The sequence below is a fragment of the Dendrobates tinctorius genome, unplaced genomic scaffold (genome assembly GCF_039654945.1).
Source record: "Dendrobates tinctorius isolate UK_male_01 unplaced genomic scaffold, ASM3965494v1 ptg000202l, whole genome shotgun sequence".
NCBI lineage: Eukaryota > Metazoa > Chordata > Amphibia > Anura > Dendrobatidae > Dendrobates > Dendrobates tinctorius.
The window spans coordinates 9,852,738-9,879,272 of NW_027361869.1; the positions used below are offsets into that span (position 1 = coordinate 9,852,738).

General features: G+C 44.1%; 1 protein-coding gene across 1 annotated transcript in view; it reads left to right on the forward strand.

The window, feature by feature from the left end:
- Nucleotides 1-21,421, forward strand: part of SNX8 (sorting nexin 8) — a 34,902-nt gene extending 13,481 nt beyond the window's left edge. The window contains 5 exon segments of the mRNA XM_073553736.1: nucleotides 14,651-14,699; nucleotides 14,702-14,718; nucleotides 14,806-14,955; nucleotides 16,581-16,730; nucleotides 16,974-21,421. Of these exon segments, the coding sequence (XP_073409837.1) occupies nucleotides 14,651-14,699; nucleotides 14,702-14,718; nucleotides 14,806-14,955; nucleotides 16,581-16,730; nucleotides 16,974-17,087 (480 nt within the window). The 3' untranslated portion in view covers nucleotides 17,088-21,421.
- Nucleotides 21,422-26,535: the final 5,114 nt, after the last annotated feature.

Here is a 26,535-nt window from a genome sequence, read left to right on the forward strand (position 1 = left end):
ATGCATCATTCACAAAAGAGGATGTTAGGCTAGTTTCACACTAGCGTTTATGAGTGCAGTGACGGCCTGCGCACGGCCGCCGCTAAGCCCCGCCCCCTGCCGCACCTCCGCCGGTAGCTCCGCCCACCAGCGCATGAGGCTGCATGCGCCCTGCGTCCCCTATCTTTATCACAGGGGGCGCAGGCCGTGCGCAGTATGCGTTTGGCGGCGCATGCGTCCTTTTGACGGTGCGCCGACCTGCGCCAAACGCAACCTGCTGCAGTTTGGTTGCGTCGGCGCACCGTCAAAAAGGCGCATGCGCCGCCAAACGCATACTGCGCACGGCCTGCGCCCCCTGTGATAAAGATAGGGGACGCAGGGCGCATGCAGCGTCATGCGCCGGTGGGCGGAGCTACCGGCGGAGGCGCAGCAGGGGGCGGGGCTTAGCGGCGGCCGTGCGCAGGCCGTCGCTGCGCTCATAAACGCTAGTGTGAAACTAGCCTTACAGCTCACCTTCTCCCCCCTTTTTTTTCAATGACCTTTGCCCAAATTACCACATGCTCAGATAGCTTCTATACAAACAAATTGGGTCTGAGTCAATCCATTGCTGCTAATGTGCGTGTGCCCAACAGGAAGTAGGAGGAGTCTAATATTGGGTTCAATGTTAATGTGAAAATTTGAATTTTTATGTATATATTTTTTATCCGATTTTTACATAATCTATTGTTTAACCCCTTTGTTATCTCCGCCATACTATTACTGTGCAGGTCGCTTCCCTCCCTCTGATGTAGGCTCCGGTGGTGAGCCCACATCTTTCCCGTTCAAAACAACTGATATGTGCCCCGGAACAGCCGCGGGTGGAATCGCAACTCTTGACAGCGGCATTTAACGCGCGCTTCCGGCCATTAGGCTGGAAATCCTCCTACCAGTGACCCCCCCCCGTCATGTGATCGTGGGTCACCGGTGGGTTGGCATGACAAGCAGAGGTCTCCTGGAGTCCTCTATAGTTGTCAGTGTTGTTGTCAGAAATTCTGTTACATATAGGCAATCTGCTCATACATACAGGCGGTGTGTAGCAGATCCGATCGGGTTATGGCTGCTTCTAAAAATATAAAAGTTCAAATCACCCCCCTTCGCCCCATTCAAAATAAAACAATGAAAAACCCTATGCATATTTGGTATTGCCGCGTTCAGAGTCGCCCCATCTATCAATAAAAAAAAATAATTAACCCGATCGCTAAACAGCGTAGCGAGAAAAAGTCAAAAGGCCACAATTAAGTTTTTTTTGGTCACCGTGACATTGCGTTAAAATGCAATAACGGGCGATTAAAAGATCGTTTCTGCACCAAGATGGTGTCATTAAAAACGTCAGCTCGGCACGCAAAAAAATAAGCCCTCACCCGACTCGAGATCAGGAAAAATGGAGACGCCACAGGTATCGTAAAATGGCTCAACTTTTTTTTTTTTTTTAACAAACTTTGGATTTTTTTTCACCCCTTAAATAAATAAACAACCCAGACATGTTTGGGGTCTATGAAGTTGTAATGACCTGGATAATCACAATGGCAGGTCTGTTTTAGCATTTAGTGAGCATGGTAAAAAGAAAAACCAAAAAAGACACCATTGGGCTTTACCATGTCGGGTACTCAAAAACAGGAAAAAAAAATTCCAAGTGCGGTGAAATTGCAAAGAAAAGTGCAATCCCACTTTTTTTGTTTTTTCTTTTTACCATGTTCACTAAATGCTAAAACTGACCTGCCATTATGATTCTCCAGGTCATTACGAGTTCATAGACACCAAACATGCCTAGGCTCTTTTCCATCTAAGCGGTGAAAAAAATTCCAAACTTTGCTAAAAAAAAAAAAATTGTGCCACTTTCCGATACCTCGGCTGGGTGAGGGCTTATTTTTTGCACGCTCACGTTTTTAACCCCTTTCTGCCATCCGACGTACTATCCCGTCCATGTGCCCTGGGCCACTATGCCCATGGACGGGATAGTACGTCGGCGCGATTAGCGGCGCCCACGTGGTGAGCGCCGCTGATCGCGGCCGGGTGTCAGCTGATTGTGCCGGGTGTCAGCTGTGATAATGTGTCAGGGGTGGTCACGGACCGCCCCCGACACGTTAACCCCTTGCACACCGCGATCAAACATGATCGCGGTGTACCGGGGGTTAAAGGGAAGCATCGGCAGGGAGGGGGCTCCCTCCGTGCTTCCCTGAGCCCCCCACGGCAGCGCAATGTGCAGCGCTGCTGCGGGGGGCTCCTTTCCTCCAGGCCCCCGAATCCAAGATGGCGACGGGGGCCTTCGGGGGCCTAAGGAAGCTGGCTTCCTCAGTGCCTGCAAAGCGCAGGCATGAGGAAGCCTTCAGCAGTGCCTGTGTCAGATCGCTGATCTGTCACAGTGATCTGTGATGTGACAGATCAGCGATCTGTCACAGGACAGTGATGTCCCACCTGGGACTATTTAATAAAGTAAAAAAAAAAATAAAAAAAAGTGTTAAAATAATTTTAAAAAAATCGCCAAATAAATTAGAAAAAAAAAAAATATTCCCCCAATAAATCCATTTTTTGGAAATAATAAAAAAAACAAACAATAAAAGTACACATATTAGGTATCGCCGCGTCCGTAATGACCCACGCTATAAAACTGTCCCATTAGTTAACCCCTTTAGCGAACCCCTTAAAAAATAAAAATAAAAAACGAAGCAAAAAATGATTTATTATCATACCGCCAAACAAAAAGTGTAATAACGCGCGATCAAAAAGACGCATATAAATATCCATGGTACCGCTGAAAACGTCATCTTGTCCCGCAAAAAACGAGCCGCCACACAGCATCATCAGCGAAAAAATAAAAAAGTTATAGCTCGCAGAATAAAGCGATGCAAAAATAATTATTTTTTATATAAAATAGTTTTCATTGCATAAAACCGACAAAAACATAAAAAACGACCTAAATGAGGTATCGCTGTAACCGTACTGACCCGAAGAATAAACCCGCTTTATCAATTTTACCGCACGCGGAACGGTGTAAACGCACCCCCCCAAAAGAAATTCATGAAACGCTGCTATTTGTTCATTCTGCGTCCCAAAAATAGGAATAAAAAGCGATCAAAAAATGTCACGTGCCCGAAAATGGTACCAATAAAAACGTCAACTCGTCCCGCAAAAAATAAGACCTCACATGACTCGGTGGGTCAAAATACGGAAAAATTATAGCTCTCAATATGTGATGATGCAAAAACTATTTTTACAATAAAAAGCGTCTTTTAGCGTGCGACAGCCGCCAAACATAAAAACCGCCATAAATAGTAAATCAAACCCCCCGTTATCACCCGCTTAGTTAGGGAAAAATGATAAAATTAAAAAAAAAGTATTTATCTCCATTTTCCCATTAGGGTTAGGGCTAGGGTTAGGGCTCAGATTAGGGTTAGGGGTGTGTTGGGGTTAGGGTTGGAGTTATAATTGGGGGGTTTCCACTGTTTGGGCACATCAGGGGCTCTCCAAATGCAACATGGCGTCTGATCTCAATTCCAGCCAATTCTGAGTTGAAAAAGTCAAATGGTGCTCCTTCCCTTCCAAGCTCTGCCATGCGCCCAAACAGTGTTTTACCCCCACATGTAGGGTATCAGCCTACTCAGGACAAATTGCAAAACAATTTTTGGGGTCCAATTTCTCCTGTTACCCTTAGGAAAATAAAAAATTGGGGGCAAAAATATCATTTTTGTGGAAAAAAATGATTTTTTTATTTTCACGTCCGAGTGTTATAAACTTCTGTGAAGCACATGGGGGTTCAAAGTGCTCACCACACATCTAGATAAGTTCCGTGGAGGGTCTAGTGTCCAAAATGGGGTCACTTGTGGGGAGTTTCAATAGTTTAGGTCAGTGATTTTCAACCTTTTTTGAGCCGCGGCACACTTTTTATACGTAAAAAATCCCGGGGCACACCACCAACCAAAATGGCACAAAATGACACTAAAACAGTACATATTATACATATAGTTAATAATATAGATTCTAAATGTATTTTTACTCACTCAGTGTGAAACCTGGGCCTGTTTCGATAAACACAAAAGGGATATCCTGGCAGGAATGGTGGAAAGACACACACGAAGCTCTTCCTCAACAGTTCTCAGTCTCTCCATGTTTTTAGTTTTTATCGCAGTCAAGCTTGAGAAGCCCAGCTCACATAGATATGTGGTCGAAAATGGGAGCAATGTCAAAATAGCTTTGTTGGCCAGAATGGGGAACTCCTTGGCAACAGATAACCAAAAACTGTGCAAAGGAAGATCAGCAAACTTTAGCTTTAAACCGCGGTCTTGCTTCAGTTCAATGAGTTCCTCTTGCTCCTTTAAAGTCATGTCCTTTCCAGCAACGGATAATGAGCTGTATGGGTCCCTAACCCAGTCAAGGCATTCTGTGAAGGTTGAAGAGAAATAAAACGATAACTTCTCCTCAAGAGTTTTCAAATGTCTGCCAATCACCTCGCACATTGCAGCAGTGTTGTCATCATGCAGTTTCTCGGTGAGCGGGAACATCTGAAGGTTGCCACCCTGCACATGTTGCTGCCAGAGCTGCACCTTTAAACGGAATCCGTTCATTTTATCAGTGCTTGTAAGCAGGTGTTCATTTCGGCCTTGCATCCGTGTGTTTAGTTCATTCAGATATTGAAATATATCAGCCAGGTATGCCAGCTTTGCACACCACTCATCACTTGCAAGCAGCTTTGAATAATCGGACCTCTCGTTTGTCAGAAATATTTTAAGTTCCTCTCGCAACTCATACACACGGGCCAGCACTTTGCCGCGTGACAGCCACCTGACCTCCGTGTGGAGCAATAAGATTTTATGTTCCGCTCCCATTTCTGTACACAAAGACGCAAATAAGCGACATCTCAAAGGTCGCGTCTTCACAAAGTTCACTATGCGCACAACATCATCCAACACAGGAGCTAGATCTGCTGGTAAGGTCTTTGCAACGAGGGCCTCACGGTGCAAGAAACAGTGGGTAACAAGAACATCTGGGTTTCTTTCTTTAACCCTACTTACAAAGCCTTTGATGCGCCCGACCATGGCTGCGGCTCCATCAGTGCAGACACCTGTGCAGTTTTCCCATGTAAGCCCACTTTTATCAAGATATTCCGATGTGACCTGGAATATTACCTCTCCTGTTGATTTTTCTGGCAGTGCCTTGCAAAATAGGAAGTTTTCTCTAATGGCTTCTCCATCCACAAAACGCACATTGGCCAACAGCTGACAATGTCCACTGATATCCGTCGACTCATCAAGTTGCAAGGCAAATTTCTTACTGATGCGCACCTTTTCCAAAACAACAGTTTCAATGTCCGCAGACATGTCATCAATCCGTCTGGCAATTGTGTTATCAGAGAGAGGCACTTTAGCTATCTCTTTGGCTGCGTCAGGGCCAAGCATCTCATTTACAATAGCTTTACAAGCTGGCAGTATTAATGTTTCTGCCACAGTGTGGGACTTTTTTGATTTAGCTATGAGTTCAGCAACAAGGTAGCTAGCTTTGAGGGCTCTCTCATTTACCTTTGTGCTTTTTCTCAAAAAAGTTGCCCCTTTCTCATTGTTTGTACGTAAGCGTACAAAATACTCCATCGGCTTGTTTTGAACGGAAGGGTGTTTCGTTTGGAGATGGCGTTTAAGCTTGCTTGGCACCATGGCGCTATTGGAAAGCTTCTCACCACACACCAAGCACAGTGGTGTTGGTGCTGTCGCATCCCCAGCGGAAGTAAATCCAAATGAAAGATAGCTTTCACTGTATTGCCTTTAGCTCACTGTCTTGTCTTTTTATCTTTTGTCGACCTCTCATACTAGGGCCTTCATCTGGGTTAGAATTGTGTCCAGGGTCCTGTTCGGCATTTGCCTTTTCCATTCTCAAATACTTCTCCATCACTGCTGAGATAGTGTGCGCAGCCACACACTAAAATAGAAGAGTATTACATTATCTGCCACACTTAAACTTTAAGTCTTAAAGGACCTCTGCCAGGCATATTTCACTCTTGAGGGCTTAAAAAGCAGCTCTTGTGGTGATAAGAAGCCGATTTAAAACCCCCAAGAGTGAATTTCGTGAGAGCTGTATGTGTGTAATAATGACTTATATTACTACGGTCTGCATTTCCTGCTTGAATTGACACTAGTGACGTAGCACTCAGCTTTCTCTATAAGTAGAATAGAGCCGGCTGCAAAGTGCTACGAGCTACGCCACTAGAGTCAATTCAAGCAGGACATTACTGCTGAAGACCGGCAAAATATCATTTATTATTCCACACATACAGCTCTCACGGAGTTCACTCTTGGGGGTTTTAAATCGGCTTCTTATCACCACAAGAGCTGCTTTTTAAGCCCTCAAGAGTGAAATATGCCTGGCAGAGGTCCTTTCAATAAATTATTTATTTTAAAAAAGTTAAATAAAAAAGGATAACCCCCTCATATATACAATCCCATGTAACCTCATACATACAGTCCCATGTATTCCCATATATATATACAGTCCCACGTATATGAACCACATAATTATCAGCATATACCATATATAGTATATGAGCTGGCGCTTGTACTCCAGCCTCATGGCCATAGTATTTCTCATTGTACCCCTTTATATTGCAGTATATGAGCCACATAATTATCCCCTTCTTTTAGTAATATGCCCCATCATTATCCCCTTCTTTTAGTAATATGCCCCATCATTATCACCTTCTTGTAGTAATATGCCCCATCATTATCACCTTCTTGTAGTAATATGCCCCATCATTTTCACCTTCTTGTAGTAATATGCCCCATCATTATCACCTTCTTGTAGTAATATGCCCCATCATAATCCCCTTCATGTAGAAATTGCCCATTCCACTACCTCCATCATTTCCTTCTCCCCACCACCCCATTATTGCCCTTTCGACAACCCCATCATTGCCCTCTCCCCACCACCGCCTTCTTATCACCCCCATCACAGCCTTCTCCATTGCCCTCTCCCCATCACCGCCTTCTCCATGACTCCCATCATTGCTTCTCATCACATCCATCAACTCACCTACACACGCACACAAACACACACCTCTCACCTAGACACACACACACACACACACCCCTCACCTCTCCTCACCGGCAGCTTCCTCTCACTGGCACAGCAGCCGCGGGGCTGAATGATGATGTCATCCAGCCGCGCCGCTGACTGCTGTGTCAGGGAGGAAGCGACACAGGAGGAACACGGGACTGCTGCCTCTCCGACCCGCCGCCCTGCTTGCCTCCACATGGCTAATTTGCATCGCATGTAAATTAGCCATGCGGACACGCGGCACACCCGACCATGTGTCGCGGCACACTAGTGTGCCGCGGAACACTGGTTGAAAACCACTGGTTTAGGTACATCAGGGGCTCTCCAAACGCACATGACACCCGCAGACCATTCCATCAAAGTCTGCATTCCAAAACGTCACTGCTTCCCTTCCGAGCCCCGACGTGTGTCTATACAGTAGTTTTCTCCCACATATGGGGTGTCGGCGTACTCAGGCCAAATTGGACAACAACTTTTGGGGGTCCAATTTCTCCTGTTACCCTTGGGAAAATGAAAAAATTGGGGACTAATTGATCATGTTTCTGGAAAAAATACGATTTTTTTATTTTCATGCCCTGGCATTATAAACTTCTGTGAAGCCCTTGGGGGTTCAAAGTGCTCACCTCACATCTAGATAAGTTCCTTAGTGGGTCTAGTTTTCAAAATGGGGTCATTTGTGGGGGGTTTCCACTGATAAGGTACATTAGGGCCTCTCCAAACGCACATGACACCCGCAGACCATTCCATCAAAGTCTGCATTCCAAAACGTCACTGCTTCCCTTCCGAGCCCCGACGTGTGTCTATACAGTAGTTTTCTCCCACATATGGGGTGTCGGCGTACTCAGGCCAAATTGGACAACAACTTTTGGGGGTCCAATTTCTCCTGTTACCCTTGGGAAAATGAAAAAATTGGGGACTAATTGATCATGTTTCTGGAAAAAATACGATTTTTTTATTTTCATGCCCTGGCATTATAAACTTCTGTGAAGCCCTTGGGGGTTCAAAGTGCTCACCTCACATCTAGATAAGTTCCTTAGTGGGTCTAGTTTTCAAAATGGGGTCATTTGTGGGGGTTTCCACTGATAAGGTACATTAGGGCCTCTCCAAAGGCAACATGACACCCGCAGACCATTCCATCAAAGTCTGCATTCCAAAACGTCACTACTTCCCTTCCGAGCCCCGACGTGTGCCCATACAGTAGTTTTCTCCCACATATTGGGTATCAGCATACTCAGGACAAATTGGACAACAACTTTTGGGGTCCAATTTCTCCTGGTACCCTTGGGAAAATAAAAAAATGGTGACTAAAAGATCATGTTTGTGGAAAAAATACGAATTTTTTATTTTCACGCCCGGGCGTTATAAACTTCTGTGAAGCACTGGGGGGTTCAAAGTGCTCACCACACATCTAGATAAGTTCCTTGGGGGGTCTAGTTTACAAAATGGTGTCATTTGTGGGGGGTTTCCACTGTTTAGGTACATTAGGGGCTCTCCAAAGGCAACATGACACCCGCAGACCATTCCATCAAAGTCCGCATTCCAAAACGTCACTACTTCCCTTCCGATCCCCGACGTGTGCCCATACAGTAGTTTTCTCCCACATATGGGGTATCCGCATACTCAGGACAAATTGGACAACAACTTTTGGGGTCCAATTTCTCCTGGTACCCTTGGGAAAATAAAAAAATGGTGACTAAAAGATCATGTTTGTGGAAAAAATACGAATTTTTTATTTTCACGCCCGGGCATTATAAACTTCTGTGAAGCACTGGGGGGGTAAAAGTGCTCACCACACATCTAGATAAGTTCCTTAGGGGGTCTAGTTTCCAAAATGGTGTCATATGTGGGGGGTTTCCACTGTTTTGGTACATCAGGGGTTTTCCAAACGCGACATGGTGTCCGATCTCAATTCCAGCCAAAAACGTCAAATGGCGCTGCTTCCCTTCCGAGCTCTGCCATGCGCCCAAATAGTGGTTTACCCCCACATGTGGGGTATCAGCGTACTCAGGACAAATTGCACAATAACGTTTAGGGTCCTGTTACCCTTGGGAAAATAAAAATTGGGGTGAAAAGATCATTTTTGTGGAAAAAATATGATTTTTTAATTGTACCGCTGTACGTTATAAACTTCTGTAAAGCCCTTGTGGGTTCAAAGTTCTCACCACATATCTAGATAAGTTCCTTGGGGGGTCTAGTTTCCAAAATGGGGTCACTTGTAGGGGGTTTCCACTGTTTAGGTACATCAGGGACTCTTCAAACGTGACATGGCGTCCAATCTGAATTCCAGCCAATTTTGCATTGAAAAAGTCAAACGGCGCTCCTTCCATTCTGAGCTCTGCCATGCACCGAAACAGTGGTTCCCCCCCACATATCAGGTATCTGCGTACTCAGGACAAATTGCACAATAACTTTTGCAGTCCAATTTCTCCTGTTACCCTTGGTAAAATAAAAAAAATTGAACCTGAAGTATTTTTTTTATGAAAAAAAGTTAGATGTTCATTTTTTTTTTAAATATTCAAAAAAATTCCTGTGACGCACCTAAAGGGTTAATAAACTTCTTGAATGTGGTTTTGAGCACTTTAAGGGGTGCAGTTTTTAGAATGGTGTCACTTTTGGGTATTTTCTATCATATAGACCCTAAAAATAAAATGGTGTTGTAAAAATGAGAAATCGCTGGTCAACTTTTAACCCTTATAACTTCCTAACAAAAAAAAAATTTTGGTTCCAAAATTGTGCTGATGTAAAGTAAACATGTGGGAAATGTTACTTATCAAGTTTTTTGTGTGCCGTATCTCTGTGATTTAAGGGCATAAAAATTCAAAGTTGGAAAATTGCGAAATTTTCAAAATTTTTGCCAAATTTCCGTTTTTCTCACAAATAAACGCAAGTTATTTGAATGAAATATTACCACCAACATGAAGTACAATATGTCACGAGAAAACAATGTCAGAATCACCGGGATCCAAATAAGCGTTCCAGAGTTATGACCTCATAAAGGTACAGTGGTCAGAATTGTAAAAATTGGCCCGGTCATGAACATGCAAACCACCCTTGGGGGTGAAGGGGTTAAAGATACCATTTCGGTGCAGATATGATCTTTTGATTGTCTGTTATTGCATTTTAATACAATGTTGGGGCAACCAAAAAAAAAACAAAAACGTAATTTTCGCGTTTTGACTTTTCTTCTCACTACGCCGTTCAGCGATAAGCTTAATCCTTTTTTTTATTGATTCTGAAAGTGGTGATACAAATGTGTGTAGGCTTGAATTTATTTTATTTTGAATGGGGTGAAAGGGGGGGTGACTTGCAAAGTACATATGCGAGTTGCACACTTAGCCATGTACCGAGGAGCTGCTCTCCCTAATGCTCTCAATCTTCAGTAAAAAACTGAAAGCAGGAAGAGAAGCTCGTTGTCACAAGACCATAACTATGAAAATCGCATATGAGTGAAGAGTCCATGTGATGACTACTGGAACCTGCAGAGCTGGATCCTGACATTGCAGCTTCTGAATTCTCACAGCGAATGCACTGCACACATTTAGGATTCTCCCTTGCCGATAGACGGTCATGTCAACACAAGTATGTGATTTGTATACTTCTGGCCGCATTCCGACTAGACGTGCCCGGCCTCGCTCCGTTCATTTTCATTGAGTGAGGCCACACACGTCTAGTCAGCATGTGACCGCATGTATGTAAATTACCGGCACGAGAGAATCCTAACAGCGTTCAGTGAGCACTGTGAGAATTCAGAAGTCTGCAGTCACATAGAATGTCTGCAGACTCAGCACAGACCTGGACAACCCCTTTACTGTTCCTAACAAATAAAAACATGAGAATAAGTCAGTAGCAGAAATAATATTTGCATCCAGGTACCTTATAGATGACGTCTCTGGCGTCGTTCTTCTTTTCTTCTTCTTGTCCAAACCCCATGATGAGTTTTCTCATCCACAGCGGCCTCTGCAGACTTCCATCTTCTCCGGTCTTCTGCAGCAAATCTCCACACGATCCCCTTAAAGTTAGAAGTGTCATTATAATGCCCCTAAATACAAATATCTGCAATATACTGTCGCCTCACACTATTCCACTCCCTCCTCATACTGTCTCCTCTATCATCCCTCTGTTCACCATACTGTCTCCTCATATATTTACCCCCTCACTCTCTATACTGTCTGCTCACACATACCCCCGACTCCCCATACTGTGTCCACATACATTAACCCATTCGCTCGCCATGCTGTCTGCACCCATCCCCCATACTGTTTCCTCATACATACTGTGTCCTCAAATCTCCCCACACACAGTAAATCCCCCCATCCCCACTCCAAATCCCTCACACACATTAAATAACCCCCCATCCACACTCCAAATCCCTCACACACATTAAATAACCCCCCATCCCTACTCATTAACCCCCCAAACAATAACCCCCATCCCCACACTCCCAAATCCCCCAACACATTATGTACCCCCCACTCCAAATCCCCCACACATTAACCCCCATCCCCACTCATTAACCCCCCACACATTAATTCCATCCCCACTCATTAACTCTCCAAACATTAACCCCATCCCCACTCATTAACCCCCCGTCCATACTCCCAAATTCCCCAACACATTATGTACCCCCCCACTCCAAATCCCCCACACATTAACCCCCATCCCCACTCATTAACCCCCCACATATTAATTCCATCCCCACTCATTAACCCTCCACACATTAACCCCATCCCCACTCATTAACCCTCCACACATTAACCCCATCCCCACTCATTAACACCCCACACATTGACCCCATCCCCACTCTTTACCCCCACACAGTAACCCCCATCCCCACTTATTAACCCCACTACACATTAACCCCATCCCCACTCATTAACCCCCCCACTCATTAATCCCATCCCCATATTAACCCCCATCGCCACACATTAACACCCCCCATCTTCGGTGGTTTCTTCAGCTCCACATTGGAGCACACTTACCACCAGTGCTGAGCGTTCACTCTGGGCGCCGGGGAGTGACGTCAGCAGCGTGATCACATGACATGTCACGCTGCTGACGTCGCTCTGGCCCGGCGGTCAGAGCTGCAATTGTACTAGCGTCTATACAGACGCCAGTACAATTGTTCCCTGGGAGCCGGCACACGCACCTTCTCTGCGCCAGCTGTCAGCTTGACAGCTGACACAGAGAACCGCCGACTCTCAGGCCACGGGGGTGGCAGAACGCAGCCGCCGGGGAGGACACTGAGGACCGCTGCATTAGGCGGCCCGGACTGCGCCCCCTACCGGCTGCGCCCGGGGCAACTGCCCCGGCTGCCCCCCCCCTTAGATACGCCCCTGGTCTCTGCTACATACAGGCGATGATCAGATCACCTCTATGTAGTAGAATTACTCGCTTGCTATGAGTGTCGACCACTGGGTGGCGCTCAGAGAAATTCGGCACTGACAACCATAGAGGTCTCCAGGAGACCTCTGGTTATCATGCCGACACACCGGTGACCCACGATCACAGCGCTTGTTAAATGCCGCTGACAGCGTTTGACAGCGGCATTTAACTAGTTAATAGCCGCAGGCGGATCGTGATTCCACCCGCGGTTATAGAGGGCTCATGTCAGCTGTTCAAAACAGCTGACATGTCCCGGGAAAGATGTGGGCTCACTGCCGAGCCCACATCAAAGGGAGAGAGTGCGACATTGGCGTAAATGTACACTCGATGTCGGAAAAGAGCTCAAGGGGAACTCTTCTACCAGCCTGGATGTCGCTTAGGCCTGTTTCACACATCCATTTTTCCCCATCAGTCAAAATCCGCCGTTTTGCAAAAAAAACGGAGCCGCCATTTTTCTTGGCGGATGTTTCTTGCCCATTGACTTATATTAACGGCGGATCTTGACGGATGGTCATCCGTTCGATCCGTTTTTTACAGATCCGCCAAGATTTTGCCATCCGCTGAACGACAGGACGGACAATGAAATGTTTTTTTTCCCGGCCGGACCCGCATTTTCTATTGCACATGCCCGGGAGAAATGCCTGTGTCGGAAATTTAACCCTAATCGCAGTTCAGGCGTCTGAAAAAAATCTCTCTTTCTCTCTCTCTCTTTCTCTCTCTCTTTTTCTCTCTCTCTTTCTCTCTCTCTCTCTTTCTCTCTCTCTCTCTTTCTCTCTCTCTCTCTTTCTCTCTCTCTCTCTCTTTCTCTCTCTCTTTCTCTCTCTCTTTTTCTCTCTCTTTTTCTCTCTTTTTCTCTCTTTTTCTCTCTCTCTTTTTCTCTCTCTCTTTTTCTCTCTCTCTTTTTCTCTCTCTCTTTTTCTCTCTCTCTTTTTTTCTCTCTCTTTTTTTTTTCTCTCTCTTTTTTTTTTTTCTCTCTTTTTTTCTCTCTTTCTCTCTTTTTTTCTCTCTTTCTCTCTTTTTTTCTCTTTCTCTCTTTTTTTCTTTCTCTCTTTTTTCTCTCTTTTTTTCTTTCTCTCTTTTTTCTCTCTTTTTTTCTTTCTCTCCTTTTTTCTCTCTTTTTTCTCTCTTCTTTTTTTCTCTCTTTTTTTCTCTCTTTTTTTCTCTCTTTTTTTCTCTCTTTTTTTCTCTCTTTTTTTCTCTCTTTTTTTCTCTCTTTTTTTCTCTCTTTTTTTCTCTCTTTTTTTCTCTCTTTTTTTTCTCTCTTTTTTTCTCTCTTTTTCTCTCTCTTTTTTTTCTCTCCTTTTTCTCTCTCTTTTTCTCTCTCTTTTTCTCTCTCTTTTTCTCTCTCTTTTTCTCTCTCTTTTTCTCTCTCTTTTTCTCTCTCTTTTTCTCTCTCTTTTTCTCTCTCTTTTTCTCTCTCTTTTTCTCTCTCTTTTTCTCTCTCTTTTTCTCTCTCTTTTTCTCTCTCTTTTTCTCTCTCTTTTTCTCTCTCTTTTTCTCTCTCTTTTTCTCTCTCTTTTTCTCTCTCTTTTTCTCTCTCTTTTTCTCTCTCTTTTCTCTCTCTTTTTTCTCTCTCTTTTTCTCTCTCTTTTTCTCTCTCTTTTTCTCTCTCTTTTTCTCTCTCTTTTTCTCTCTCTTTTTCTCTCTCTTTTTCTCTCTCTTTTTCTCTCTCTTTTTCTCTCTCTTTTTCTCTCTCTTTTTCTCTCTCTTTTTCTCTCTCTTTTTCTCTCTCTTTTTCTCTCTCTTTTTCTCTCTCTTTTTCTCTCTCTTTTTCTCTCTCTTTTTCTCTCTCTTTTTCTCTCTCTTTTTCTCTCTCTTTTTCTCTCTCTTTTTCTCTCTCTTTTTTTCTCTCTTTTTCTCTCTCTTTTTCTCTCTCTTTTTCTCTCTCTTTTTTTTCCTTTCTCTCTCTTTCCCTTTTTCTCTCTCTCTTCTCCTTCCTTCGCCGGATCCGTTAAAACAACGGTCCGGTGCCAAACGTTGTGGTCAGTACAGGAACTGATCCGTTCTCCGCCATTTAGCGGATTTTAACTGACGAAAAAAAAATGATGTGTGAAACAGGCCGTAACCCAGATAAAGCCTAATCCTGTAACCTGCCTGAACCTGTCTAATTATATTGTGTGTGTATATAATGTTTTATTATATGAAGGAGCGTTATCTCATGAATCTCGAGCACCCCTTTAACTGACTTCTTTAATATTTTTTCCATTTCTAGGGTAAGCTTGAAGAAATTGACGTGGTAGAAAAGTTGAATCTCTTCCTGGATCTCTTCAGTCCTACAAGGTTAGTGACTCCCGCCCCCCCCTCTCGTTGCAGGACAGGCTCGCTGCGTTACTCGTGGCGGTATATAATACGGCGATATGTGTGCAGGATCTGTGTGAGCGGCACGAGAAGGGCGTGCTACACAAGCACCAGAAGGCCTTACACAAGTACAGCCTGATGAAGAGGCAGATGATCAGCGCCACCGTGCAGAATAAGGAGGCCGAGTCCGTGGAGCAGCTGGAGTCGCGGATTGTGGAGGTCAGCGCACAGAAAGTGGCCCTGTAACACACACAGCTTCTCATTGTCGCCCCCTGGTGACTAATGCACTTGTTACCATTTTAATAACGTGGCGTAATTATCCCAGCACTGATTACTCCATTACTGCCCCTTAGTGGCCAGAATGTTTTTTTTTTTCTTCATTTCAAGGGAATGTGTCTGCATAAAGGATATTTTTTTGGAATAAACATATTCACCACGCTTGCCACTAGGCTTAATATTTGACATCCACTTCTCGTTGGGCACCTGGACATTAGGCAGCAACAGACTGACTCGGGCGATATTTGCTTGTATGGCAGTATTATGTGACCATGATATCATCTGTGCCAAGGCAATTGTGAAGGAAAGGGGGAGGAGGTGAGCTGTGACATCCCCTATTGTGAATGTGGATCCTGTATTATCTACTGTATATAGAGGTGTTAAAAGTCATTGTACAGGAGGAGGAGGTGAGCTATGACATCCCCTATTGTGAATGGCGGATCCTGTATAATCAGTCATTGTATAGGAGGTGAGCTGTGACATCCCCTACTGTGAATGTGGATCCTGTTATCTACTGTATATAGAGGTGTTATCAGTCATTGTACAGGAGGAGGAAGTGAGCTATGACATCCCCTATTGTGAATGGTGGATCCTGTATAATCAGTCATTGTATAGGAGGTGAGCTGTGAAATCCCCTATTGTGAATCCTGTATAATCAGTCATTGTATAGGAGGAGGTGAGCTGTGGCATCCTCTATTGTGAATGGTGGATCCTGTATAATCAGTCATTGTATAGGAGGGGGTGAGCTATGACATCTCCTATTGTGAATGGCGGATCCTGTATAATCAGTCATTGTATAGGAGGTGAGCTGTGACATCCCCTACTGTGAATGTGGATCCTGTTATCTACTGTATATAGAGGTGTTATCAGTCATTGTACAGGAGGAGGAGGTGAGCTATGACATCCCCTTTTGTGAATGGTGGATCCTGTATAATCAGTCATTGTATAGGAGGAGGTGAGCTGTGAAATCCCCTATTGTGAATTGTGGATCCTGTATAATCAGTCATTGTATAGGAGGAGGTGAGCTGTGACATCCCCTATTGTGAATGGTGGATCCTGTATAATCAGTCATTGTATAGGAGGTGAGCTGTGACATCCCCTACTGTGAATGTGGATCCTGTTATCTACTGTATATAGAGGTGTTATCAGTCATTGTACAGGAGGAGGAGGTGAGCTGTGACATCCCCTATTGTGAATGGTGGATCCTGTATAATCAGTCATTGTATAGGAGGAGGTGAGCTGTGACATCCCCTATTGTGAATGGTGGGTCCTGTATTATCAGTCATTGTAGTTCTGTACAGAAGTCTTCTCATCAGTCTATACATATAGATTTCATATTTTTCTATAGATGGCAAATGTGGAAAATTAAACAAAAAAAACTATTGCAAAATGAAATCCTTATTTAAACAATTGGTCACTTTCAGATTACTTATTCCCTTTAAGTGCAGCTTTCTGTATAATGATTGTGACATTTTTTCCATGGATCCTTTTACAGTTGCCACTTAAACATCTGTATATTTGTGTGTCATATTATAATTTGCATTAATATATACTTCTTTATCTTCCAGCAAGAGAACGCCATCATGGTCATGGAGTTAAGGAATTACTTTTCCTTGTTTTGTTTGCACCAAGAAACCCAGCTCATCCATATCTACCTGCCCCTCACCTCCCACATCCTGGGGGCGTTTGTCAATTCACAGATTCAGGGACACAAGGAGGTTAGTTTTATAGTAATATATCCTATAAGAAAAACAAACAAACCATGGTTTCCTTCTTTCAGAGACCGCTCCAGATCTGTCCACGTTGGGTCGGATATTGCAGTTCTGCTCCCTTGAAGTGGGCGCAATACCACAAGGAGCCTGCAGACAGAGATGGCGCTGTTTTGAAAGAAATCTCGTACAGCCCCTAATACGTTACATTGTGCAGTGAATGGACATCACCCACTTTTTGCTTCTTTGCAGATGAACCAAGTCTGGAATGAGCTGAAGCCGAAGCTGAATTGTCTGTTTGTGGGATCTTCCAGCCTGGCGACACCACCGTTGTCCCCAGACGAGAGGCATTTCTTCTCTCGCTAGGATCATTTCCTATGGGATTTGAAGTCCTGGATAAGTCTGTCCTAAGGCAACGCCATGGATTAGATGATGCACGCACACATATTAGATATAGACCCTTGCCTCCGTTTACTTCAGTGTAATCCACGTCAACCCTTTAAAGATACATTACTGTACTATTTTAACAGTAGAATGAATGCAAAAAAAACCCCTCATTAATATTAGAAAGTAACACATCTGTGTGAATGACCTGCCAGCTCTATATAGCTGAGGTCAGTTGGCATTAGGTCAGGTTATGGGGAACAAATTTATTATGAAAAAAAAAAAAAAAAATTAAAACCTAATTAAATATTAAACCTCAGCAGTAATCTAAAATTGTGCTTGCTCTGGGGTTGTCATGGTATCACACGATAGACTGCCTCTGCAGTTTCAAACTGGTGCTACCATGACAACCCCAGAGCAAGCGGTAATAAAAACAGTATTTACATATTTGTAGCCATGCTAACAGGATGGTTTCGAAACGCGTTGTGGAGCTCAAATATGTCATGTGCAGTGCACTGATCTATGTGTATCTAATCCTAAACCTCGGAGGCAAGACTTGTAGGAAGAAGCCACTGCCTTATGGTGGAGATGTACCGTATATATGTAGTTTAGCAATAGAAGAACTGATCCAAAAGACTTTAATCTGTAGAGAAATGACCGGATCCAGGTAATTCTTCATGCTGGAGACCTGACGTGTGATTGCTTCACCTTGAACTTGGTATTAGGCTCTTGGTGGTGTAGGACCAGCGCTATGTTGATGCGTGCACTACTTTGCTGTATAGTATCGATCCCAGGGCTAGTATTCCCACTCTTACTGGTCTATGTTGATGACACCATATCATTTAAAAGGGTTTTCCAGAAAAACCTAAAAATATACATTGATTGGTCCCATTAAGTCAGGTTCCCCCGTTCTTCCGCTAGCCGCTCCATCTCTGGGCCCGATCGCTTCGCTTCTGGTCCAGAGCTCCAAGATGAAGTGATTGAAGAAGTGTGTGAATGGGGCGTCTTGACTGCTAATTTCAACAGCTAAGCCAGCTTCCCCATTGTTTTAACAGAAGGGGGCTGCCTTAGCTGTTGTAACGAGATGAGATCTACACACTAATGTGACGAGACAGGAAACCCTCTCGTGTCAGGCCCACGGCGGCCTGGACCTGTGATGGATTCGCTAGCGGAGGAACAGAGTACCTGACCTTCTAGGACTTACAGGTCACTTAATTTTTATTATTTTTTTTTTTTACTATAGTGGGAAACCTTTGTACACGTAAGACTGATGTCAGACATCTAATATGTATGGGGATGTCCTATCTATTCTATGACAGTATAGGTTATGTTACAGAAGGATTGGGCATGTTGGAATTCATTATGCCTGATCCTATATTCTATGATCGTGTTCCCCCCCCCCCGTCTTGAACACCTGCATGCTCGCTTGGCCGGGCGTATATATCATGGCCAGGTTTATGGCTATTTTTAATCTACATTTTTGTATAGTCGAAGCAGTCATTTTGGGGTCATTACCCGGTATGTAGCTGCCTTCTTTTTGGGAAGGGGACACCAAATATTGGTACTGACCAAACGTAATCCATTTCAGTTTGGCCACCACTAATGGTTCTTGGATTAGGACCAGTAGGGAGATGAGATCTTCCATGACTCCTAGGCAGAGGTAGATGTGATGGATCTTAATGGGGTCATTGTCAGGTTGGGTGCCACGTGCCAAAGTGACTGTATAGCCCCAGCGTTAATGCGGCTATACAGTTGACAAACATGGCTGCTTTCTTTAAAAAAACAACACTAGATTGTGTGTGGCACTACACCTCAGGCCCATTCACTTCAATGGGACACTATTCCTTATCCTATACATCCACTTTATATCTTAAAATCCTACGTTTTCATCATGCCTTTTACTTCAGTATTAGCTTGATGTGTGTCCTTCTGTATGTTAAGTAGCTGCATTGAACAAATGCAAAATTTAAAGGGTGTTTAAGCTTATGCAACTTGTGTGTGATCAATCACCAATATCTAACATTTGCCTCTATATCTCAGTGGGTAAACTACTAACAGCGTGTAATCTGATCCGGCAGTCCTGCTCCTCTCTCCCATCAGGATGACACTTCTTAAGGGCCTGTCACACTAAGCGATATCGCTAGCAATATCGCTATAACTTAGAATCATAGAATCATAGAACTTGTGACGTTATAGCGATATTGCTCAATATCGCTGTGTGATACTTGCCTACGACCGGCTCCCCCGCTGGTCATCGCTGATCGCGCGAGAACAGGCTGGACTGTTTCTCGTCGTCAGCTTCCTGCGGCGCTTCCTGTGGAGCGACGAGCGTGGAGCCGGGCGGGAGGACGCAGGATCGCCTGGTGTGACAGGTAAGTAGCGACCCCCGACCCCTGCGATGTCGCTGGTGAGATCTGCCTGTGTGGCAGCTCACTAGCGACCACTTAGTGATGTACCAGCGATCCTGACTGCATCATATCGCTAGTCGGGATCGCTGGTACATCGCTAAGTGTGACAGTACCTTTACCAATCTGACTGCAAAATCTGACTACAAAAGGTTTGTGTGCAGTCTGTAACCATGGAGACGTGGCTCTGCATAGGAGCTCTAAGCATACATTGTTAGTCTTTGTTATTTCACACTAACTGTAAAGTGTTTGTATGTTATTATAGCAATAACTGTTGCAAAAGTCTACACACCCTTTCATTCTGGTGATCGATCCTTAAAATTATTCTCTTTCAAAGGATTTCTGTGCATTGCGCATATAAAAATGCTAAAATTACCAGTGTAAAATTGACGACAGGACATGAAAGATTAAGTATTAAAAAGTTCAGTGTTAGTGTCTCTTTAAGAGACTGTAGCATAATAAGTAGCGTTATAGAGGCAGCGCTTCTTCCCAGCTTGTGCCTTTTTCTCGTTTTCTGTGCCATGCCTCGATATGATGTGCCTTTGCAATTACTGCCACCCCTTGCATTGAAGGACCTCTCCAATAAGAGATGAAAATGTGTCTTTTGGGGCATGTGGAGTCCAGTACAGGTTTATGGTACCCATTGGAAAGGATAAAATATGTACTTTTTTTCTTTAAGAAATTTTCATTAAAAAAAAAAAAATTTTCAAGAATTTTGAGTTTCATAAAAAGGGGAAAAAAAAAAGTCAACCCTTTTGTCTTTTGCAGCTTGCATGTATTCTCATGCATTACATGCTGCGGAGTCCTGATCAGGTAATATGTGTGAGGTTTGTTATCCTCAACTGGAATCTAAGCTGCAATCATAACAACTAAACGAAGAGTAAATTACTATCAATATCCACTATATAATCGTTAAGGAGAGCAGAGAGAGGCTGAACAGGACTGAGCAGCCTGCAACGTATGAGAAAACTGCTGAAAATTTGTTTAAAAAAGTCACAAATTGCGGTTTGTTTTTTTTTTACCTGTAGGCTGCTTCTCGTACTGCAGCTTATCCCCGATGAAGTGAATACTGCAATACCAGACACAATCCAAAGGCTGACAGTGGCGCTGTTCTTTATTAAAAAAAAAAAGACTTTTAAAGGGGGTTGTTCACTTTTAAAATACTTTTGTTTGCTGACTTAGTTTTAGAAAAAAACCCAAACATTTAACTTACCCAGGTCTGACGTTGTATGTCTTAGCGCTGCTCTGGTGACTTGCCGCAGTCTATGCAGGCACTGAGTGAGTAGCTGCAGCTCTGCCGCCATGAAGTCACCGCTGCTGCGCTACAGACCTGGGGACGGCAAGTAAAGTGCAGATTTTATTTTGTAAAAAATAGAACCTGCAGGCAAGTTTTCTTAAAAAAAAAAAAAAAAAAAAAAAGAGAACTTTTAATTCTGAAAAAAAAAAATTTTTTTTTTTTTTGGCTGGACGATTTATAAATATATTACCTATTGAAGTAAAATGAGAAAATATATAAATATATGATCAGGGACTATATATAAAATAGAAAACCTATATATATGATCTACAGTATTTCCATATTTAAAGAGAATTTATATACCAGATATGTGCCTTTATTAGGAAGTGGAGAAAACAATGTAGCGTGACCACAAGGACACTGGCAGATATTATTACATGACGGATTAGAAGCATTTCCAGATGTGGCAGAGGATCTGCTGACCGCTGCACAATATATATATTTTTTCCTCTTACATTTGCTAGATTCAGTTTGGTTGTTAAATTCCAAAGAGAGAGGAAGAAGAAAATCTCAAACTGCCAGGCTTATATAAGCTAATGAAATATTCATGTATATAAAATATTTGTAAGAAATGCATATATAAAGGATATTTAATAAAATATGAAAATTCTGAATTGTTTCTGTCTTTTCAGAAAGGTGAAATGCCCAGATCTATTCCTTTTGATCCTCTCTCAGAAGGAATGCATGATATATTCTGGTTAATAGTGTACTACATCGTTAATGATTAAAGGGGTATGCCTGCCAATAAAAAGGTGTTTGATAGGTGATGTTTTAAACTGGTGCGGGTAGACTTGTGTCCTTCTGCGTCCCCGGCATGGATGTGGTCGTGTACGCACCCTGTCCATTCAAAGTCTATGCCGTTGATGAAGACCTTGTAGCTGAGCGATGTGATTGGCTTGGTGATATCATCACTGCCATAGATAATGAGCGGCGGGACCCACGACCGTCAAAATTATCAGCAATTTAGTGGATTGGCTAAAAACAGCAGCCGCCCAAAAAAAGCACCTCTATTAGATGCGCCAATTCTGGCACTTTGCCTGGCTCTTCCCACTTGCCCTGTAGCGGTGGCATCTGGGGTTGATGTCACCTTTTGTATTGTCAGGTGACATCTAGCCCACGGGTTAGTAATGCAGAGATGCCTTTAAGACTCCTATCCATTACTAATCATATAGTTGTATGGTAAATAAAGACTCAGCCAGAATAAAGTCCTTTATTAGAAAAAAAACCTTTAGGCTGGAGTCACACACAAGGTAGAAAAATACGCATAAATGGTCCCTAAATAGTGCTCCGTATGTTATCCGTTGTCAGGGTGTGGCCACGTATTTTTCTCCTGTAAGCATCCGTATACCGTTTTTTTTTCTTGCAACACGGACATGTAACGGTTTTGAGGCCTGCACATAATTTAAATCATCAGCACCAACCCTATTGCCTCGACATCAGGTGGCCGCCTCCAATCTGCCCATTTTGGTGCTGTGCTTGTGTGGGTGTCTTGCTGGTTGTTAGTAAACATGTCTGACACACTTCAGTTCACCGCAACTGACTGTGTTCTCTTCAACTGGGTTTTGTCCAGGCGCTTTGGCCAGCCATACCCAGTGATTGTGGATCCGCGGAGGAGGAGACGCATGTGAGTCCATCCACTTTTTAGGCAACAACTGGCAAGAGGTCATTTCCACCGCCTCTATTCTTCTCTGCGGGAGCATCTGGAAAAATTTTACAAATACTGTCGCATGAGCCTTGCAACATTTGATTGACTCTTGGAGACAGTGCGCCCTGGGATAACCTTTCAGGACACAAGGATGCGCCAAGCTAGATCTGCAGAGGAGCGACTTCTACATTACGGTATGTACTACACAACCACATTGTTTTTTATTTTGTCCAAAGTTTAATGCCCTCATCTTATTCCAGATATATATATAAACTTACAGACCAGAATGTTATGTGTAATAAGTACTGAATATCACGTAGTGATTGTGCGACCAAATATATGTGTGGTAGTAGATCTGAATCACTAACAAGTTTGTATGTATGTACCTGGTGTTGTGTTAATTTGTGCATTCTAAAATGTTCCTTTTCTGTTCTTCAGCTTCCTGTCCACTGGCCTGTCTTATGCCGCCCTCCACCATGAGTTTCTAATTGGAAGATCTACCATTTCTGGCATAGTCAGGTCGACATGTAGTGAAATATGGTCAAGACTACATCAACTCGTCATGCCCGAGCCCAGGATGGAAGACTGGTTGAGGATTTCAAGGGACTTTGAGGAGGACTGCCAGTTTCCTAATTGTATTGGGGCCCTGGATGGAAAACATATCCGGGTGCGTAAGCCGCCGAACTCTGGCTCCCAATTCTTCAATTATAAACAATACTTTTCTGTTGTATTGTTGGCTCTGGCTGACCCTCAATACAAGTTTATAATTGTTGACATTGGGGCCTATGGAAGGACGGGAGACTCTAGAGTCTTCAATACTTCCATTATGGGTCGGCGACTACGCACCAACCAGATGGATCTACCACCACCACGCAAGCTACCAGGATCCACTCAAGAATCAGTCCCTTATGTCCTTGTGGCAGATGAGGCGTTTCAGTTATCGCGCAATGTCATGAGGCCATATCCCCGGCGCAACCTGGACCACCGGCGCAGAATTTGTAACTTGCGCCTATCACGTGCTCGGCGACTGGTGGAGTGTTCCTTTGGCATTCTTTGGGCCAAATGGCGGGTACTCCAGTCTGCCATTCAGCTGAGTGAACAAAATGTAAATGAAGTTGTTAAAGCCTGGGTCATTCTTCATAACTTCACTAGGATACATGATTGTTCCTCCTCTGCTGGTGTTGTGCGTAGGCCGGACAATGTGTGTAGGGTGAGACCACCTATCAACCCTCAATGTAGACCGCTCTCTGGGCTCAAAGTGCGTGATATTTTCACAAATTATTTTATGTAACCTGAGGGGGAAACTTCTTGGCCAGAGCATGCTGTGTCTAGGTTGTAAATGTTTCTTTTTGGCCTTTGGGAAACTATATATATTACAACCCCTTATGTCTTTTCACTGTTTATAAATCACTGTGTAAGCATATGGCAGCATGTCATGATGTAAGTGCATCATTGATAAAGACAACAACAATTGAAAGTGCAAACTTTTTGAAGCCTTTTGTTATTTAGCAGAATGGCCAGAATTTGCCTTAGAACACAAACAAATTTTTATAATCTTACAATACAGCATTTAATCACAAAAGCACACACAAAGTTATAAATTGTAGTATTTAGGGGGGGGGAGAAGGTGGCAGCCCAGCCTGTGTTGCCTGATGGCTAGTGTGGCCACCTTGGCCCCCGGCCTGTGTGGGGGCATTCTCTTGCCCATGATGGAGGTAGTGGGCCGGCTCACGGATTTGAGGTGGATACTGGGCACTATATTGGAGACGACTCTCCTGTTGAGGCTTGTAGGGCCGTGAGTCAAAACCACCAAAATGGCCATGTCGTCCCCAACCAGATTGGGACCAGCCTCCAACATTGGCTGGGAACAAGTGGCCATATTGGTGTGCTGGGTTATACCCTGACATTTGGGAATTATGTTGCCAATGTGGGGGGAGTTTGTGAGGTGTAGGCCCACATGTAGGAGGATCCTCAGACACTGATTGAGCAAGCACTTGGGGGTGTGGGTTAAGACGCATGAGATTCCTGGGTGACAGCTGCCACCTCTCCAGAAACTCAAACAGCTCATAAGGGGTAGTGGGGGTGTGTGCTTGCATCAATTAGGATCTGAGTGGATCCTTGCACATGTAGCCGCACCTCACGGGGAAGGAACGAAGATAATGGACAAGGCTGTGTGAGTACTCCTCCTCCCCATCATCAGTGGCAACTCTGTTAAGAGAATTTTGGTCCCCTGTATCCACATTGGTCGTGGTATCAGTGGCAGGGATATGGCGTCTATGTCGCCTGTATGGCACAGCAGACTGGAGGGAGCCCTCTAGCCGAACAGTTGGGCTGCTGCTGTTGCCCTGTTCATCCTGGATGTCGGGTGGTGATGCAGCTGACGGTCCTTGTTGTGGCTCTGTTTCTGGTGGCGGCCCAGGTTCTAGGGCAGGATCAGGTCCAGCCAGAGAAGTGACTTGGGCCTGGCTCCTTGGAAGGTCACAAGATGGGCCAGACACCTCAACCCCCTCCACCTACAGGATCGATGATGGCCTCTGATTCAGACCCTGTCTCCCATTCAGTGATGTTAGACTGAGTTCTGTGATTAAATATAAAATGTAGAAAAAGGAAATTTTTGATCGGGCCCTATAAAGCATTTGTGTCATGTGGTGTTTTTGTTATACTTACGGTCTGAGATCCATAATTGGAGCGAGAGGTGGTCGAAATAAACATATTTCCGTTTTGTGTGGGCCCCTGAACCACTTCTTGGCTGCTGCTGGGGCTCACGGCGATACTGGTCACGGATGCTGCGCCAGCATCTCGCCACATCTTCGACTGCAATGTGACATAAAAGAAGGAAAACTTACAATTTGCCGAAAGTCTTAGTTACTCACCGGTTAACGGTATTTTTCGGAGTCCATGACAGCACCACCTGAGAGAGGGGATCCGCCCTTTAGGAACAGGAAACCTACAGATACAAAAAGGGCGGCACCTCTCCCACGCATCAGTTGGATTACAGAGCACAGAGGACCACCATGGTTAATAGCATAACTTATCCATAATACTATACACTATTTAAATTACCCGTGTACGTATAAGAGGAAGAAGTGCACACCCAAATTAAACTAAAGGGAGGGAATATACGGCTGCTGTCATGGACTCCGAAAAATACTGTTAACCGGTGAGTAACTAAGACTTTATTCGGTCGTCCATGACAGCACCACCTGAGAGAATTACAGAGAGTAATAACTACTTTAGGGAGGGACTACAGCCTGCAGCACCCTTAAACCAAAAGAGAGGTCTGTGGAAGCACCCAAGTCTAGCCTATAATGACTATAAAAGGTGTTCGGAGAGGACCAAGTAGCCGCCTTACACATCTGGTCGATGGAGACTTCTGATCTCTCGGCCCATGAGGTCGCCATGGCTCTGGTGGAATGTGCCCTCAGCTTCCCGGGTGGCGAACTGCCTTTTGAGGTGTATGCTAAGGCAATCGCTTCTCTAATCCACCTGGCTAGTGTATTCTTTGATACTCTAACCTTTCCTAGGGCCTTGGTGGGAAATAAACAGGGCATCATCTTTCTTCCAAGGATCGGTAGCTGCCACATATTCTATAAGGCACTTCCTAACATCCAGGGTATGTAGTTTCTCTTCCTTATTAGCCGGATTAGGGAGGAAGGATGGAAGGACTACTTCCTGAGTCCTATGAAAGTTAGAAACCACTTTAGGTAAATACGCTGGATCAGGTGTGAGTATTACCCTATCATTTTTAATCTGTATATAAAGGAGGACGCCTAGATAATGCCTGGATGTCGCTAACTCTGCGAGCTGAGGTTAGAGCTACCAGGAAAGCTACTTTGAGGGACAGGATTTTTATGGAAGCTGATGAAATAGGTTTGAATGGAGCTTCCGTCATGGCCGTGAGGACTAGATTCAAGTCCCATGGCATGAATCTATCCTTCACTACCGGTCTGGATCTTCCTGCTGCTTTAATGAATCTACTGATCCAGTAATTACCCGCGATGTTGCAGCTAAAGAGGGCCCCTAAGGCTGCTACTTGTACTTTAAGGGTACGAGTGGAAAGCCCCATGTCCAGACCTTTCTGAA